The 14487-nt window shown below is 50.9% G+C and overlaps 2 protein-coding genes across 5 annotated transcripts in view; one reads left to right on the forward strand and one right to left on the reverse strand.

Moving 5' to 3' along the window:
• Positions 1-743: 743 nt before the first annotated feature.
• PRRG2 (proline rich and Gla domain 2) lies at positions 744-2721 on the reverse strand (the record flags this gene model as incomplete). The annotated part of the gene is made up of 5 exons (XM_028483230.2): positions 2667-2721; positions 2085-2150; positions 1328-1424; positions 961-1136; positions 744-783 (listed from the first exon to the last, which is right to left on the reverse strand). Coding segments are annotated over exons 3-5 (301 nt in total), but the record flags the coding sequence as incomplete, so codon positions are not given.
• Positions 2722-2914: 193 nt separating this feature from the next.
• NOSIP (nitric oxide synthase interacting protein) overlaps positions 2915-14487 on the forward strand; it is a 16084-nt gene continuing 4511 nt past the window's right edge. Inside the window, exons 1-4 of one of the 4 annotated variants that reach the window (XM_007112434.4) lie at positions 2918-3020; positions 10657-10798; positions 12811-12983; positions 13549-13654. In XM_007112434.4, the coding sequence (XP_007112496.1) occupies positions 12914-12983; positions 13549-13654 (176 nt within the window). In that variant the 5' untranslated portion in view covers positions 2918-3020; positions 10657-10798; positions 12811-12913. Of the gene's footprint in view, positions 3021-10656; positions 10799-10842; positions 11898-12810; positions 12984-13548; positions 13655-14487 lie in introns of those variants that run through there. The other 3 variants (XM_007112433.3, XM_028483223.2, XM_055082096.1) reach the window with 3 other exon arrangements.

Consider the following 14487-nt stretch of genomic DNA (forward strand, 5'->3'; position numbering starts at 1 on the left):
CCCAGACTTAGGGCCTGTTGCTAAGGTGGAACCACCCCTAGCAACCAGGCCACTCAGGGGTGAGATGCCCGGTGCCTGGAGGGGGGTCCTCCTGTGGGCAGGAGGCCTTGGGTCCTGAGCTTGGCTAGGTGTGGTTGCTAGGAAGAAGGCCTCCTTAGCAACCAGGCTGAAGCCAGGATGGGGTTGTGGGGGAGGGGAAGCCAACCAGGTAGTGAGTGCTGCTGTCTTCCTTGGTCCAGCCTGGCCAGGCTTTGTTGCTAAGGAGCAGCCCCCTCTTAGCAACAAGGCTGCAGCCACGATGGGGCCTCAGAGCTCAGAGGAAGGGTTGGGGCTGGGCTGATCGGGCAGGTGAGGACAGACAGGCTTCCACCAATTGGCCTAGCCCAGCCCCGTTGCTAGGGAGCAACCCCCCTAGCAACCAAGCTGCAGAAGGGGCTGGGGCTCTGGACTCCAAAGAGGGGCTCAGGTGGGCCAGGGCCTCTGAGCCCGAGGCGTCAGGGCTGTAACCTCTCCTTCCAACTGTCCTCCTTCCTGGGGGCATGGGACCTACCCCGAATAAGGTGTGGTGGGTTCCTCGGGCAAGGGCTCTAGTCTCAGAGGAGGGGATTTCTTTACCAACCCCCTCCAGGAACTCAGGAGCATGCAACCTGGAGGGGGTGAGATCGGGCTGGGGGATGTTCGTTCAGCCTCCACAGAAAGGAGCTGCCTTAGTTGCACAGAATGAGAGGGCTCCCCCGACTCACCTCCTTTGCCATTGTAGATGTAGTTCTCCCAAAAGCGCTCCTCGAATGGGCAGGAGAGAAGGCAGAAAGGCATCAACTGGGAGATTCTACACCCCCAAACCAGCCCTCCCTGATGATCTCTGAGGCACGAAGGCAAAAGGAGATGAGGGGCAGGACCCCCCTCCCCGGCCCAGGTCCCGGAGAAGACAGAGGGACCCCGGGGACCCCAGGCCCTCACCGTCAGAGTATTGTCCTCAAAGTACTCCCGCGCCTCTTCCCAGGAACACCTCTCCTCTTGACACTCCCGTTCCAGGTTCCCTGGCGTGAACAGCTCCAGGTCCCAGTGATTGGCTCGTGGAATCCGCCTATGGCCGCCCAGGAGGCTCTGGGCCTCTGGGGAGTCCAGGAAGACTTCTGGACCCAAAAGACATAAGGGACAGAAAAATGGAGGGTTCCTAGGACTGGGGACATGAAGGAGCCAGAACTTAAGGGGATGAAGAGCTGTGGGGTCCTGGGGGAGGAGGCAACTGCAGGCAGGGTTTTTCCTGGGCCAGAGAAAGGTGGATGTTTGTGCCTGGACTCCAGCTCTTCCCGCAAACGCTCACCTTGGTCTTGCTCCCCACTAGGTGAGGTGTCCAGGCAGGTGGTCAATCCCAGGTACAGCAGCAGCACAGAGCGGTGGCTCCTCATATTTTGTGGACACTAGGAACCAGGTGTGGTTAGGTGAGAAGTGCCTCAGCTCCTGGAGAATGAGGCCAGGTCTCCCCGCCCGGACTCTGTGGTCCAGGAATTATAATAATAGCAGACACTTATGTGGCCTGTATCCTGGACCAGGCACTGTTTAAGGTCATTTACCTCTATCAACTCAGTTTCATTTTCACCACAGTGCTATTATTATCTCCATTTGATACAGGAGGAAACTGAAGGCACAGAGAAGTAAAAGAACTTGCCCAAGTTCATACAGTTTGCAAGATTCAGAGTCAGGATTTCAGCAAAGGCAGTGTCCCTCCAGAAACCAGAGCCAGGAGTTTATCTTTTTTTCTGCTGTGTCTGCAGCCCCCAGCATGGGTTTTGGCACAGAGTAGGAGCTCATGAACATGTCCATTGATAGGGATTCCTTCTTCCTGGTAATTTCCATGTATATCCACCTCTCTGTGCCCATTGCCACATTCAGCCACAGAATCAAAGATTACAGAAGAGGTAAAACCAGAGGCCTGTATCCTGGGGTCCAGGAGCTGGGGGAGGGGGCAGCGGTCCTGGACTCCTGGGTTTGGGGGCCCCAACTTCTGGGTCCCATAAGAGCAGGGAGCCAGGTAGCCAGGGTCCCCAAGCCAAGCTCTGCCTCCAGGGACATTCACTTACCTGCCTAGACTTGTGAGCACTGTCCCCTCCTCCTTAATCAGGGCCTCCTTGGCCAGCTGCAGCCAGCTGTGAAGGGGGACAGGGGAGAAGGGAGGGGAGAGGAAGGAGGGGTTACCTTGCTCACTATAGTCGGCACAATCCTGGTTTCTGGCCAGAGGGGCGGGGTTTGCGATTACCTGCCCTGGGCGGGACTCAGGTAAGGGACAAAATATTTAAAGGGACCTTATGATTAAGGGTCTAAGGTCCAGAGCCCCATAGGGAGGCCAGGGTCTCCGACACCGTGGGGCACTTAGGGAGTTGGATAGGCGCCCCCTCCCCTCCTATCCAATTTCCCCCCAGAGAGCTCGCCAGACAGAGCTAGGGAAATAAACAGCTAGGTCTCCAGATATCTAGGTATCTAGAAACTGGCGGGAAACTTGTGCCTTGGTCCCCGGGGGTAGGTGGGTATGCCGTAGTAAATTCCTGCTTCCTGAGAACGGCTCTGACTTCCGATTTCTCAACTGCTCCATTTATAAAGTGGAGACAGAGGAGTTGTCCCTTCTCTATTGTCTCTTATTTTCAGCAGAAAAGTGGATGATATACTTTGGTAAGCGGGCTTTAGAATCTCTGGGCGAAGTGATTAGTCCTTAAACACAGGCTTGGGGAGACGCAAAGCGCCCGCCCAGGGAAACGCCTAGTATACACTAAGCACGCCCCCTATTCACGCCAGTTTCACCGACCGGAACCTTCGACTTGCCACTCACGTTTCCGGAGGGAGGAAGAGAAGAAGGGAGCACTTACCAAGCCAGAAGAGATACCTCCGCAAATAGGGGCAGATCTACTTCCGGTCTCTTCCGCCGGGCGGAAGTGAGCGGAGCGGAGAGGGAGAACAGCGCTCCTTTCCGGTGTAGGGGTACAGTTGATGTAGCTACCGACGAGGGAGGAGTCGTTCGTGAGGTGAGTTCCAGGCGGTGGAAGGATAGTGTTAGTGAGATCGCCTTCCGGTGGGCAAGAGTCTTGTGCTCCTGAGGGAGACTAGGACAGGATTTTGAATTCCCGACTTCCTGTCAATCCTTAATAGAGCACTCTAGGCGCCCCAAGTTTGAAGCCGGACTGCAGGTCCCAGAAATCCCTGGAGGTAGCCAAACCTTCAGCCGGCAGTTCTCAGGAGAGTTTTAGTTCCACTGCAGACGGATGGGCCGGGGATCCCAGGGGAAAGAGGAGACTGGGACTCCTAGGGGTCTAATGAGTGAGAGTTGAGGAAGAAGCACCCCTTTCCTGGCCTCCGTTTCCCAGACTGTGAAGGGGAGGGCGGAGAAGGATTGTGCAGTCGCCTGCCGCCGCCTCCCTGCACCGTTTTGACAGCCGCTTCCCTCTAGGAGTAGCTGTAGGGTTAACGTTTTCCTCTGTGGAGCTTTGGGGTCAGGCAGTCCTGGGTTCACAACCTGCTGGTGTTACTGATTCGGTGTGAACTCGGGTCTTGATGGGTCCTTAAAGCAATTTCACTTTAATATTTTATTGTGAAAACGTTCCAACTTATATAAAAGTGAGAGAATAATAGAAGAATCCCTATCGCCCAGAGTTACCAATTATTAATATTTTTTTTACATATTGGCTGGGTATTTTTAAAAATTAAATATATAAGGCAAATCCTATCCATCGTGACATTTCACCCGTAAATACCTCAGGATACATGTGTAAAAAACAGGATTTTTACACATGTATTTTTACAACATTGTAAATTAACTATACTTTAACTTTTCAAAAAAATTTTTAATTTTTAAAAAGCACACATGCACACAGAAAAGCAGGGACATTTTCCTCCATGACCACATACTATTACACTTACAAAAGCAACCTAATATTACCTATTACTTGGTCCATAATCAAATTCTGCTTCTGAAAAAATGCCTTTAAAAAAAAGAAGTTTCACTTTTTTGAATCAGAATCCATTCAAGTCATTGTTATGTCTCTTAAGTTGCTCTTTTTTTTTTATAAAATTTATTTATTTATTTATTTATTTGTTTATGGCTGTGTTGGGTCTTCGTTTCTGTGCGAGGGCTTTCTCTAGCTGTGGCGAGCGGGGGCCACTCTTCATCGCGGTGCGCGGGCCCCTCACTATCGCGGCCTCTCTTGTTGCGGGGCACAGGCTCCAGACGCGCAGGCTCAGTAGTTGTGGTGCACGGGCTTAGTTGCTCCGCGGCACGAGGGATCTTCCCGGACCAGGGCTCGAACCCGTGTCCCCTGCACTGGCAGGCTGATTCTCAACACTGCGCCACCAGGGAAGCCCTCTTAAGTTGCTCTTAATTTCTGACAGTCTCACCTCCACCCCTGTTTTTTTTCCTTGGCAATTGATTCATTGAAGAAACTGGGTCAGTTATTCCGTTATCATCCCACCATCTGAACTTGTCTTTTTGCTTCTTTGAAATGGTGATGGCCTTTCACTTATTCCTCCGTTATTCTCGCCGCACCCCCCCTCCCCAACTGCCACACCCTCTCTCTATGGATTAACCTAATCTGGACTTTTCACATAAATGGAATCTTTTTCCTGATTGGTTTCTTTCACTTAGCATAATGTTGTCAAGGTTCATCCATTTTGTAGCATGTATCAGTACTTCTTTTTAAAGCTAAATAATATTCCTTTGTATGAGATATACCATATTTTGTTTATCCACGCATCAGTCAATGGACATTTGTGTTTCCACTTTTTGGCTATTGTGAATATGCTGCTTGCACTTGTGTACAAGTTTTAGTGTGGACATAAGTTTTCATTTCTTTTGGCGGTGGAATTGCTGAATCAAATGGTAACTCTGTGTTTAGCCTTCTGAGGAACTGCCAGGCTTCCAAAGTGGCTGCTTCATTTTGCATTCCCACCCTCAGTGTCTGAGGGTTTCAATTTCTCCACACTTGTTATGATCCAACTTTTTTTGGGGGGGCCATGCCGAGTGGCATGCGGGATCTTCCCTGACCGGGAATCGAACCTGTGTCCCCTGCAGTGGATGAGCGGAGTCTTAACCACTGGACCGCCAGGGAAGTCCATGATCTGACTTTCTGACTGTAGTCATCCTGTGGGTGTGAAGTAGTATCTCACTGCTGTTTCTTGGTTTTGTTTTTTTTAAAGATTTTTTCAGTGGGGACCCTTTTTAAAGTCTTTATTTAATTTGTTACAGTATTGCTTCTGTTTTTGTTTTTTTTTTCTTTTAAATTTATTTATTTATTTTTGGCTGTGTTGGGTCTTCATCGTTGTGCGCGGGCTTTCTCTGGTTGCTGCGAGCGGGGGCTACTCTTCATTGCAGTGTATGGGCTTCTCATTGTGGTGGCTTCTCGTTGCGGAGCACGGGCTCTAGGCATGGGGACTTCATTAGTTGTGGCACGCGGGCTCAGTAGTTGTGGCTCGCCGGCTCTAGCGCGCAGGCTCAGTAGTTGTGGCGCACGGGCTTAGTTGCTCCGTGGCATGTGGGATCTTCCCAGACCAGGGCTCGAACCCATGTCCACTGCATTGGCAGGCAGATTCTTAACCACTGCGCCACCAGGGAAGCCCCACTTCTGTTTTATGTTTTGTTTTTTTGGCCACGAGGCATGAGGCATGTGGGATGTTCGCTCCTGGACCAGGGATCGAACCCGCACCCCTTGCATTGGAAGGCGAAGTCTTAATCGCTGGACCACCAGGGAAGTCCCTCACTGCTGTTTTGACTGCATTTCCTTCATGATTAATGATGTGGAACATTTTTTTCATGTGCTTATTGGCCATTTATATATCCTCTTTGGAGAAATGTCTATTTTGATCCTTTGCCCATTTTTAAATTGGGTTATTTGTCTTTTTATTATTGGGTTGTAAATTTCTTATATAGTCTAGATACAATTCCTTTGTCAGACAGATGATTGGCAACCACCACCTGTTTTGGTACAGCTTGCAAACTAAGAATGGTTTTTAACATTTTTCAATAATTGGAAAAGACTGTAACCAGCAAGGACCCACTGTATCTCACAGAGAACTATACTCAATATTTTGTAATACCCTATAAGGGAAAAGAATCTGAAAAAGAATATATATATGAAAAAAAAAAAAGAATATATATATGAATCACTTTGCTGTACACCTGAAACTAACACAATCCTGTAAATCAACTATACTTCAATTTTTTAAAAATTGAAAAAAATCAAAAGAAGAATAATATTTTGTGATATGTGATTCAGATACCAGTGTCCATAAAAGAAGTTTTATTGGAACTCAGCCATGGCCATCCAGTTACATAGTGTCCACGGATGCTTTGCCATACAAGGGCAGAGTTGAGTAGTTGTGACAGGGGCCATGTGGCCCACAGAGGTGAAAATCTTTACTCTCTAGCCTTTTCTGGCGGATCCCTGCTGTAGCCTCTGGCTTCCTAGAATCAGGAAATTAAATTGAAAGGCTTGATTAATTTAGCTTCAGGCATCTTGGCATGGCTGCTTCAGAGCTGCTAGCTTCACGCCTGGCTGTCCCACTTTTAGGGGTGGTAAGATTGATCAGGGGCTTCAGGTAGTGTTTACAGACTTAACGCTTTCACCAACCCCACCCGAAATCTTACATCTCCAATACGACTCTTTGGAGGTAGGACCTTTCCCGAAGTAATTAGTGTTAAATGAGGTCATAAGAGTGGGGTCCTAATCCATGGGGTTGGTGTCCTTAGAAGAGCAGGAGATGCCAGAGGGCAAGCACTCTCCCCGCCCTGTGAGGACACAGCCAGAAGGTGGCCAGCCATCTGCAAGCCAGGAGGAGAGGCCTCACCAAAACCCAACCATGGTGGCACCCTGATCTCAGACTTCTGGCCTCCAGAACTGTGAGAAAATAATTGTCTGTTAAAAAAAAAAAAAATTGTCTGTTGTGTAAGCCACCCAGTCTATGGCATTTTGTTTTGGCAGTCCTAGCTGACTGATACAGGTAGGAACAGCACAAACATGCCATCGTAAAGCTATGTTTTTCTCCTTTCTACTAGCGAATATTAGCGCCCTGCGGATGTCCAGTTGCCATCAGGTGCCTTAGTGAATCGGTTGTCATCAGGGGTTGCAAAATGGTGGCTTTCCAATTCTTTCATTCCTCCCACATTTCTTTATCCAAGCTGTTTTTCACCTTGAGCCAAGTCCAAGGAGCAGTAGAAGGGAGTGACGTGATCTAAGCTCCCTTTTGAAAAGCTCACCAGGGCTCCTCTGTCAAGGAACAGACTGAGGAAGAGACCAGTTAATCCCTCCAGGCCTCTGTTTTCTCACCTCTAAAATGGGGAGAACCTACCTCAGAGGTTATCCCGAGGACTGAATGAGTTCAGAACTGTGAAGCGCTTCGCCCAGGGCCTGGTGCATGAGTGTTGGAAGGATGTGATGGTCATTTCTATTCCTGTAGTGCTTTTATACTGATTGGATTCATTCATTGATGACACACCTCCCCCGGCCCTAGGGCTGGAAGTGGTTAACTGATCCTATCTGACGTCTCTGTGCCCCCAGGTGCCAGGATCCATCCTGGAGTCCAACCCAGGCCCCGCCTCTAGGGGCTTCTAGTTGGGGTGGGGCGGGGGGAAGAAATTCTGAGGGGTGGCAGCTATAATGGACGGAAATCAGGGCATTGTCGGAGCACCAGGAATGCCTAACTCAGGCTTCCCCGAAGAGGCGACTCCTGATGGAGCCTGGGAGGAGGAAGGGGGCGGGATTTCCAGGGGGAAGGTCCGGGATTACAGGAGCTGCCCCATTGCACGCTGAGTCAGCACAGTGCCTGAGGCTGCCTGCAGCCAGACAGCATCAGGGATGGTGAAGGCCACAGACTCACATGCCTGGGTCACACCCCGGCTGCATGACCTTGGGCACCTTCTCCCTGCCTCTTGTTTCCTTGTTTGTAGCAACTGTTTGGGTCGTGGCGTCCGGCGGATTTAATATGTATAAAATACTTAGAACAGGGCCAGGTTCACCAAACCTCTTAAATAAATACCAGTCATTATTATCTTTTTTTTTTTTGCGGTACGCGGGCCTCTCACGGCCGTGGCCTCTCCCGTTGCTGAGCACAGGCTCCGGACGCACAGGCCCAGCGGCCATGGCTCACGGGCCCAGCCGCTCCGCGGCATGTGGGATCCACCCGGACCGGGGCACGAACCCGTGTCCCCCGCATCGGCAGGCGGACTCTCAACCACTGCGCCACCAGGGAAGCCCACCAGTCATTATTAATAGAACATCTCAGACCCTCGCTTTTGCTCGTAGGGAGCTCCCTCTTTCCTGCTTCCAACACATCCTGTTTGTGTCTGTGATTTCCTCGAGTGTAATCGGCCCTTCGGGTTCCTTTAACACAGGTCTCCGCCCCCCTGGGACGGCCTGCAGCATCCATGTGACCCGTGCTATTCAAGGGAGGGGGCTCGTAGCATCCTTAAATTCTCAGAGGGCTCTCTGATCCCAAGAGATTCAGGATTCAAACGAATCAACTGCAGAAGAAGACAGTCTGGAGAGAATAAGGGAGATTTGAATGCCAGCTGGATAGTAAAGGATGTTAAGGGATTATTGATGCATTAATGGTATTGTGGTCATGTTTTTTAAACACAGTAGCCACGAGTCCCCAGAGGCTGTGGGGCACTTTGATATGTGGCTAGTGCCCCCAAGGGACTGTGTCTTTTAATCGTTTCATTTTAATTAATTTAAATTCAAGCACCCGATACTGGATTCAATTCCTGGAAAACTTTTAAGTACGTTTGGCACAAGCAGGGCGTGTGAATGTACATTTGCTCCTGTAAATTTTATGAACCCGAAATATAGGACAGGTTTCTCCAATGAAACTTTCGTGTCTGAATTGAGATGTGTTGAGAGAGCGGACTAGACTCTGGATTTTGAAGACTCTGTAGGAGAACGGGAACGAGTTGGCCTTTATTCTTGGATTGTGACCTCCACGGGAGGACTGCAGCTGTCACACGGTTAGGTGTGCGGCTCCAGAGCCCGGCCGCCTGGGCTCGAGTCTGGCTCTGTTGCCACTTGCCAGCTGGGGGACTCCATGGGCCTGTTTTCTCCTCTGTAAAATGGGAAGGAGGATATATAACAGCTGATGTTACTTTGGACGTGGCCTCTCTGAAAAGCTAGCGACGTGAGATGGCAGTAGTTCTGTTTTCTCTTTTGAGGTTTTCCTCACTGAGGAGACGATAAAGCTGCTGACCCCTGGTCAACCCTGGTCAGCGGTTCTCAAACTTTTTGGTCTCAGGACCTTAAAAATCATCAAGAAAAAAAAAAAATCATCAAGGACTCCAAAAAGCTTTTGTTTGTGGGAGTTCTGTCTATCAGGATTTGCCATATCAGGGGAATTCCCCCGGCACTCCAGTGCTTAGGACTCGGCACTTTCACTGCTGAGGGCCTGGGTTCGATCCCTGGTCAGGGAAGTAAGATCCTGCATGCCTCGCTGCATGGCCGAAAGAAAAAAAGATTTGCCATATCAGAAAGGAAAACAGACATGAAACTGTCTTTATTGAGATATAATTCACGTGACACAAAACTCACCCATTTAAAGTGTACAATTCGTGGTTTTCCGTATAATCACTGTTTTTGCAACCATCACCATTTTCTGATTTCAGGACATTTTCATCACTGCAGAAAGAAACCCCATACCCCTTAGCAGCCACTGCACGCCCCCCCCCCCCCCCCTGGTCCCCCTTTCTTCCAGCCTGTGGCAGCCACCAATCTGCTTTCTGTCTCTATGGATCTGCCCATTCTGGACCTTTCATATAAATGGAATCAACAACACATGGCCTTTTGTACCTGGCTCTGTTCAGTCCGCATAATATAACAGACATTTTTAAAACCCAAGGATGCACAAGCACAAGTCACCCCCCCCCCAACCCCTGGTCCCCCTTTCTTCCAGCCTGTGGCAGCCACCAATCTGCTTTCTGTCTCTATGGATCTGCCCATTCTGGACCTTTCATATAAATGGAATCAACAACACATGGCCTTTTGTACCTGGCTCTGTTCAGTCCGCATAATATAACAGACATTTTTAAAACCCAAGGATGCACAAGCACAAGTCACAGCCTCTGGAAAACCCCACTGGACACCTGAGAGAAGGAGAGGAACAAAGGCAAACACATTTGTTTTATTTATTTATTTATTTGGCTGCGCTGGGTTGCAGCACGTGGGATCTTCGTTGCGGCATGCAGGATCTTTAGTTGGAGCATGTGAACTCTTAGTTGCGGCATGCGTGTGGGATCTAGTTCCCTGACCAGGGATCGAACCCACGCCCCCTGCATCGAGAGCACAGAGTCTTAGCCACTGGACCACCAGGGAAGTCCCAAACATGATTTAGTATTACAGAAATAGTTTCGTGGACTCCCTGAAACTATCTTAGGGACCCCTGGGGTCCCTGGACCTTCCTTTGAGAACCACTGCCCTAGGCAAATGGCTTCACTTCTGTGCCTCAGTTTGCCCCTCTCCAAAGTGGAGATGGGGGTGGGATGGACCTCAGAGGGTGGCTGAGGTTGGACGATTGAGAGTTGGCCTGGGGGTCGGGGGGGGGGTCAAGCAGTGTCCCTTGGGATTATTCCCATGACCGCCTGGCGAAGGAAAGAAATGCTCCATCTATAGCGGTTCCTCTCTCTCTCAGAGGGAAAATGTCCCGGTCCACAAAGCCAAAGAACTTGGCTACAAGACAAGCAGCCCAGTGCCAAATACCGCAGAGGGTCAAGGCCGTTGACAACTAAGAATAGAGCGGGGAATTTGTCCCTGAGGAGGTGAACTCGACCTTCGTGAGTGCCAGTGGGGAGGGGGCAGCTGGGGCGGAAGCCAGGGGGCCGGGGCGGAGGAGGGGGATGGCAGGTGAGCGGGGGTGGCAGCAGGTGCTGGACTTGCTCCAAAGCTGGGGGTGAGGGGAAGCTGGAGGAGGGGCGGTGGGTGGAGTTGGGGTGTTTCACCAAGGTTACCTTCTGCAAGCGGCACAGAGGCCGCGGCTGGGGTGATAGAAATGTTCTGCATCTCGATTGCGGGGGCGGGGGGTAGTTACGAGGGTGTATGCAATTGTCAAAACGTATCAAGCTGCATCCTTAAGGTCTGTGCATCTATTCTATGTAAATATACCTACAAAACAAAAAACGGGTTTCTGGGAGGAAGACGCCAGTAGGGGGAGTGCGAGATCTGTAGCTCAAGGAGAGGTTTGTGTTTGAGTTTTGAAAGTGAAAGGCAAGTTTCTGAAAGCATCCCGAACCGGGAAATAAAGATGAAGTTGCTTTTTTACATTTTGGGTCCTCCTGGTTGTGCCTCCCTCCCCCACCTTCTGGATCCTCCTTGCACCCACAGAGCCAGAGAGAATATTTCCTGAACATTCCATATGCCGTGCTCTGAGTATGACCTCGTTTAGTCCGCACAGCAATCCAGTCGTGTCAACTAGATCCCATGGTTCTCCCCACTTCTTACCAAAGGACTCAGAGAGGAAATTACAAGTCCAGAATCACAGCCAGTAGGGGGCCAACCTTGGGCTCAAGCCCGGCAGGTCTTATTCCTTCGATCCATATAACCCCCTCCTTCTTATTTCATTTATTCTTATTTATCCCCCAGTCAGTCTCCTCCCCTACATGGGCAGTCATTCTCATATGCATCATCTTTTGTTTGCAGGTGTTTAAAATGTATCATTTTCTTCATGTGCAGATTGTTTTACTTCTTACTTTTTTCACCCAGCATTGTGTTTTTAAGATCCACCCACAGGAATTCCCTGTTGGTCTGGTGGTTAGGACTCGGCGCTTTCACTGCCGAGGGCGAGGGTTCAATCCCTGGTTGGGAAACTAAGATTCCACAAGCTGCATGGCACTGCCAAAAGAAAAAAAGTCACCCACGATGCTCTGTACACACCTAGTCAGTTGCATCTCACTGCTGGGTGGTCTCCATGAGGGGCAGTCACTACCCATTCCGCGAGGGCGGGATATTCAGTTGCCTTTGACTCCCCTCCGGTATAAATAACGCCACTGTGAACATCCTCACACATGCTCCCTAGTGGGTGTCACCTTTGGGGCACATACACCCAACTGCAGAATCGCCTGCACTTGCTTTGCTGAAGTACCACCAGCCTGCGTGCCCCCAGCATCACCTGAGGGGATTCCTATCACCCACCCTCACCCTATCCAGCTCCTATCTTATCCAGCTCTCAAAGTTTCACCCACCAGCCTAGTGATACATTTAAAATGATGTCTCACTGTGGTTTTCCTGTGAGGAGAATTTGAGGCATCTCTCCATCTACCTGTTAGTCTTTGAGCTTCTTCTGTAAATCGCCTCTTCATATCCTCTGCTCATTTTCCTCTTGGGGAGCTGGGTTTTTCTCGTTGATTCGCCAGAGTTCTGCGTACAGTCAGTTCTGCTCCAACACTTGTTTTGAAAGCTCGAGATTTATTCCAGTGGGATTGATACATTAGGGAACAATTTGAACATAAGGCATAGTGCACCTAAATGAACCCAGGTGCGCTTGGTTGAAATGAGCGTGTAGGCATACACAGAGCACACGCTCAACACATCCAGAACATCTACTGGGCACTTCAGTTCCCCATTCGTGTTACGAGCCCCACCGATCACATCTGGTGCTAGAACTTTCCATCAGATAACCCTCCTTCCACCACCTCACAGTAACTCACAACATGTACCCCTTCCGACACCACTTCCACAAGCAAACTTCAGGTCTTTTTCAGGGTTAAGTGCCATATATCTTTTTTGGAGGTATAGGCATTTCTTAACCATTTAACGTGTGCAAAACTCTCTTCCCCTGCCCCACTCCCAGCTTTCCCATCAGATCAGATCGGGGGCCAGAAAGGTCCAGTCCTCTCTGCGTGGGCTCCCTCTGGTCACACAGCCCGGCAGCTGCCCCTTCCTTACCCCCCGGGATGACGCGCCACGGCAAGAACTGCACGGCGGGGGCCGTCTACACCTACCATGAGAAAAAGAAGGACACAGGTACTGGGTTTGGTGGGGGGCGCAAATGGACCCTGAAGTCCCCATGTTACTTTGCTCCTCTGGTTGTGCTTTCTGGGCGTGTGTCTTTCCCCCGACCGTGTAAGTAACAGCCACGTGACTGGTGGTCATGACTGGAAACGTAACAGCCCACGTGAGCCAGCAACCTTCTCCCTGCCTCGTGGTGGGCACTGCGTTAAGTGCCTTCCATGCTAAGCCTCCCAGACACCCACTGAGGAAGGAATCGCTGTTGTCAGGCCGTATTCCAGAGGCGGAAACTGAGGCCCAGAGAGGTACAGACGCTTGAGCTTGGTCACAGAGCCAGAAGGCCCGAGGCGAGTCAGTTACGAGCCTCTTCCCCGAGCTGCCTCAGGGACAAGGCCTGTCTGTCACTTACCCTCTGGGGATGAACGCCTTCCTGTGGGTTGCGCAGCCCTGTCCCCAACGCAGGCACACAGCCCAAGCTCTTGTCTGCCTGTACTCTGAGTCCCCCTACCTCGGAGTCCTCTCTGTGCCCTTCTCTCCGGGTTTGGAGAAGGGCACATCTCCTGCCTCTCTCTGTCCCCAGCGGCCTCAGGCTACGGCACCCAGAACATTCGACTGAGCCGGGATGCCGTCAAGGACTTCGATTGCTGCTGCCTCTCTCTGCAGCCCTGCCACGACCCTGTTGTTACGTAAGCTGGGAACGCGGGCGGGCGGGTCAGGGTGGCGAGGGCAAGGGAACCGCCAGGAGGGGGCTGCACAGCCAGGGCGCCCTGGCAAGCCACCTACCCTCCCGCAGCTCAGTGTTCTCCTCTGAGACATGGGCATGATCCTAGTACGCTTCGTGGGGTGTGGAAAAGAATACATTCACAATAGAGGGTAGGGCTCCTGGAAAGTCGCCAGCCCATAATAACAGCTCACGTGCGGAGTGCTTACTGTTACCTACCTCTTAGCGTGTGGCAAAGGCTTCAGCGAGATAATGGGTAGAAGGTACTTAGTCCGCTGACTAAATATGCGCTCAATTACTGGTCCCTTTTGTAGACATCGCGATGAGAGGAGACCATGGTTCAGGGTCCTCGAGGCCACCGGGAGGCTCAGTGGTTCACTCGAAGAACCCACAGAACTCAGCAAAGCAGTTATCCTCAAATGACAGTTTATGACAGCGAAGGTTACAGATTAAAACCAGCAATGGGGGTGGTTTCCCAGGCCGTCCAGTGGTTAACACTCCGAGCGTCCAGTGCAGGGGGTGTGGGTTTGATCCCTGGTCGGGGAACTGAGATCCCGCATGTCGGGCTTCCCTGGTGGCGCAGTGGTTAAGAATCCACCTGCCAATACGGGCACACGGGCTTGATCCCCAGTCCGGGAAGATCCCACATACCACACAGCAACTAAACCCGTGCACCACAACTACTGAGCCTGCGCTCTAGAGCCCACGAGCCCCAACTACTGAAGCCCACGCGCCTAGAGCCCGCGCTCCGCAACAAGAGAAGCCACTGCAATGAGGAGCCCGCCCGCTGCAACGAAG

This window comes from Physeter macrocephalus, unplaced genomic scaffold (assembly GCF_002837175.3).
Source record: "Physeter macrocephalus isolate SW-GA unplaced genomic scaffold, ASM283717v5 random_13, whole genome shotgun sequence".
Classification (NCBI taxonomy): Eukaryota; Metazoa; Chordata; class Mammalia; order Artiodactyla; family Physeteridae; genus Physeter; species Physeter macrocephalus.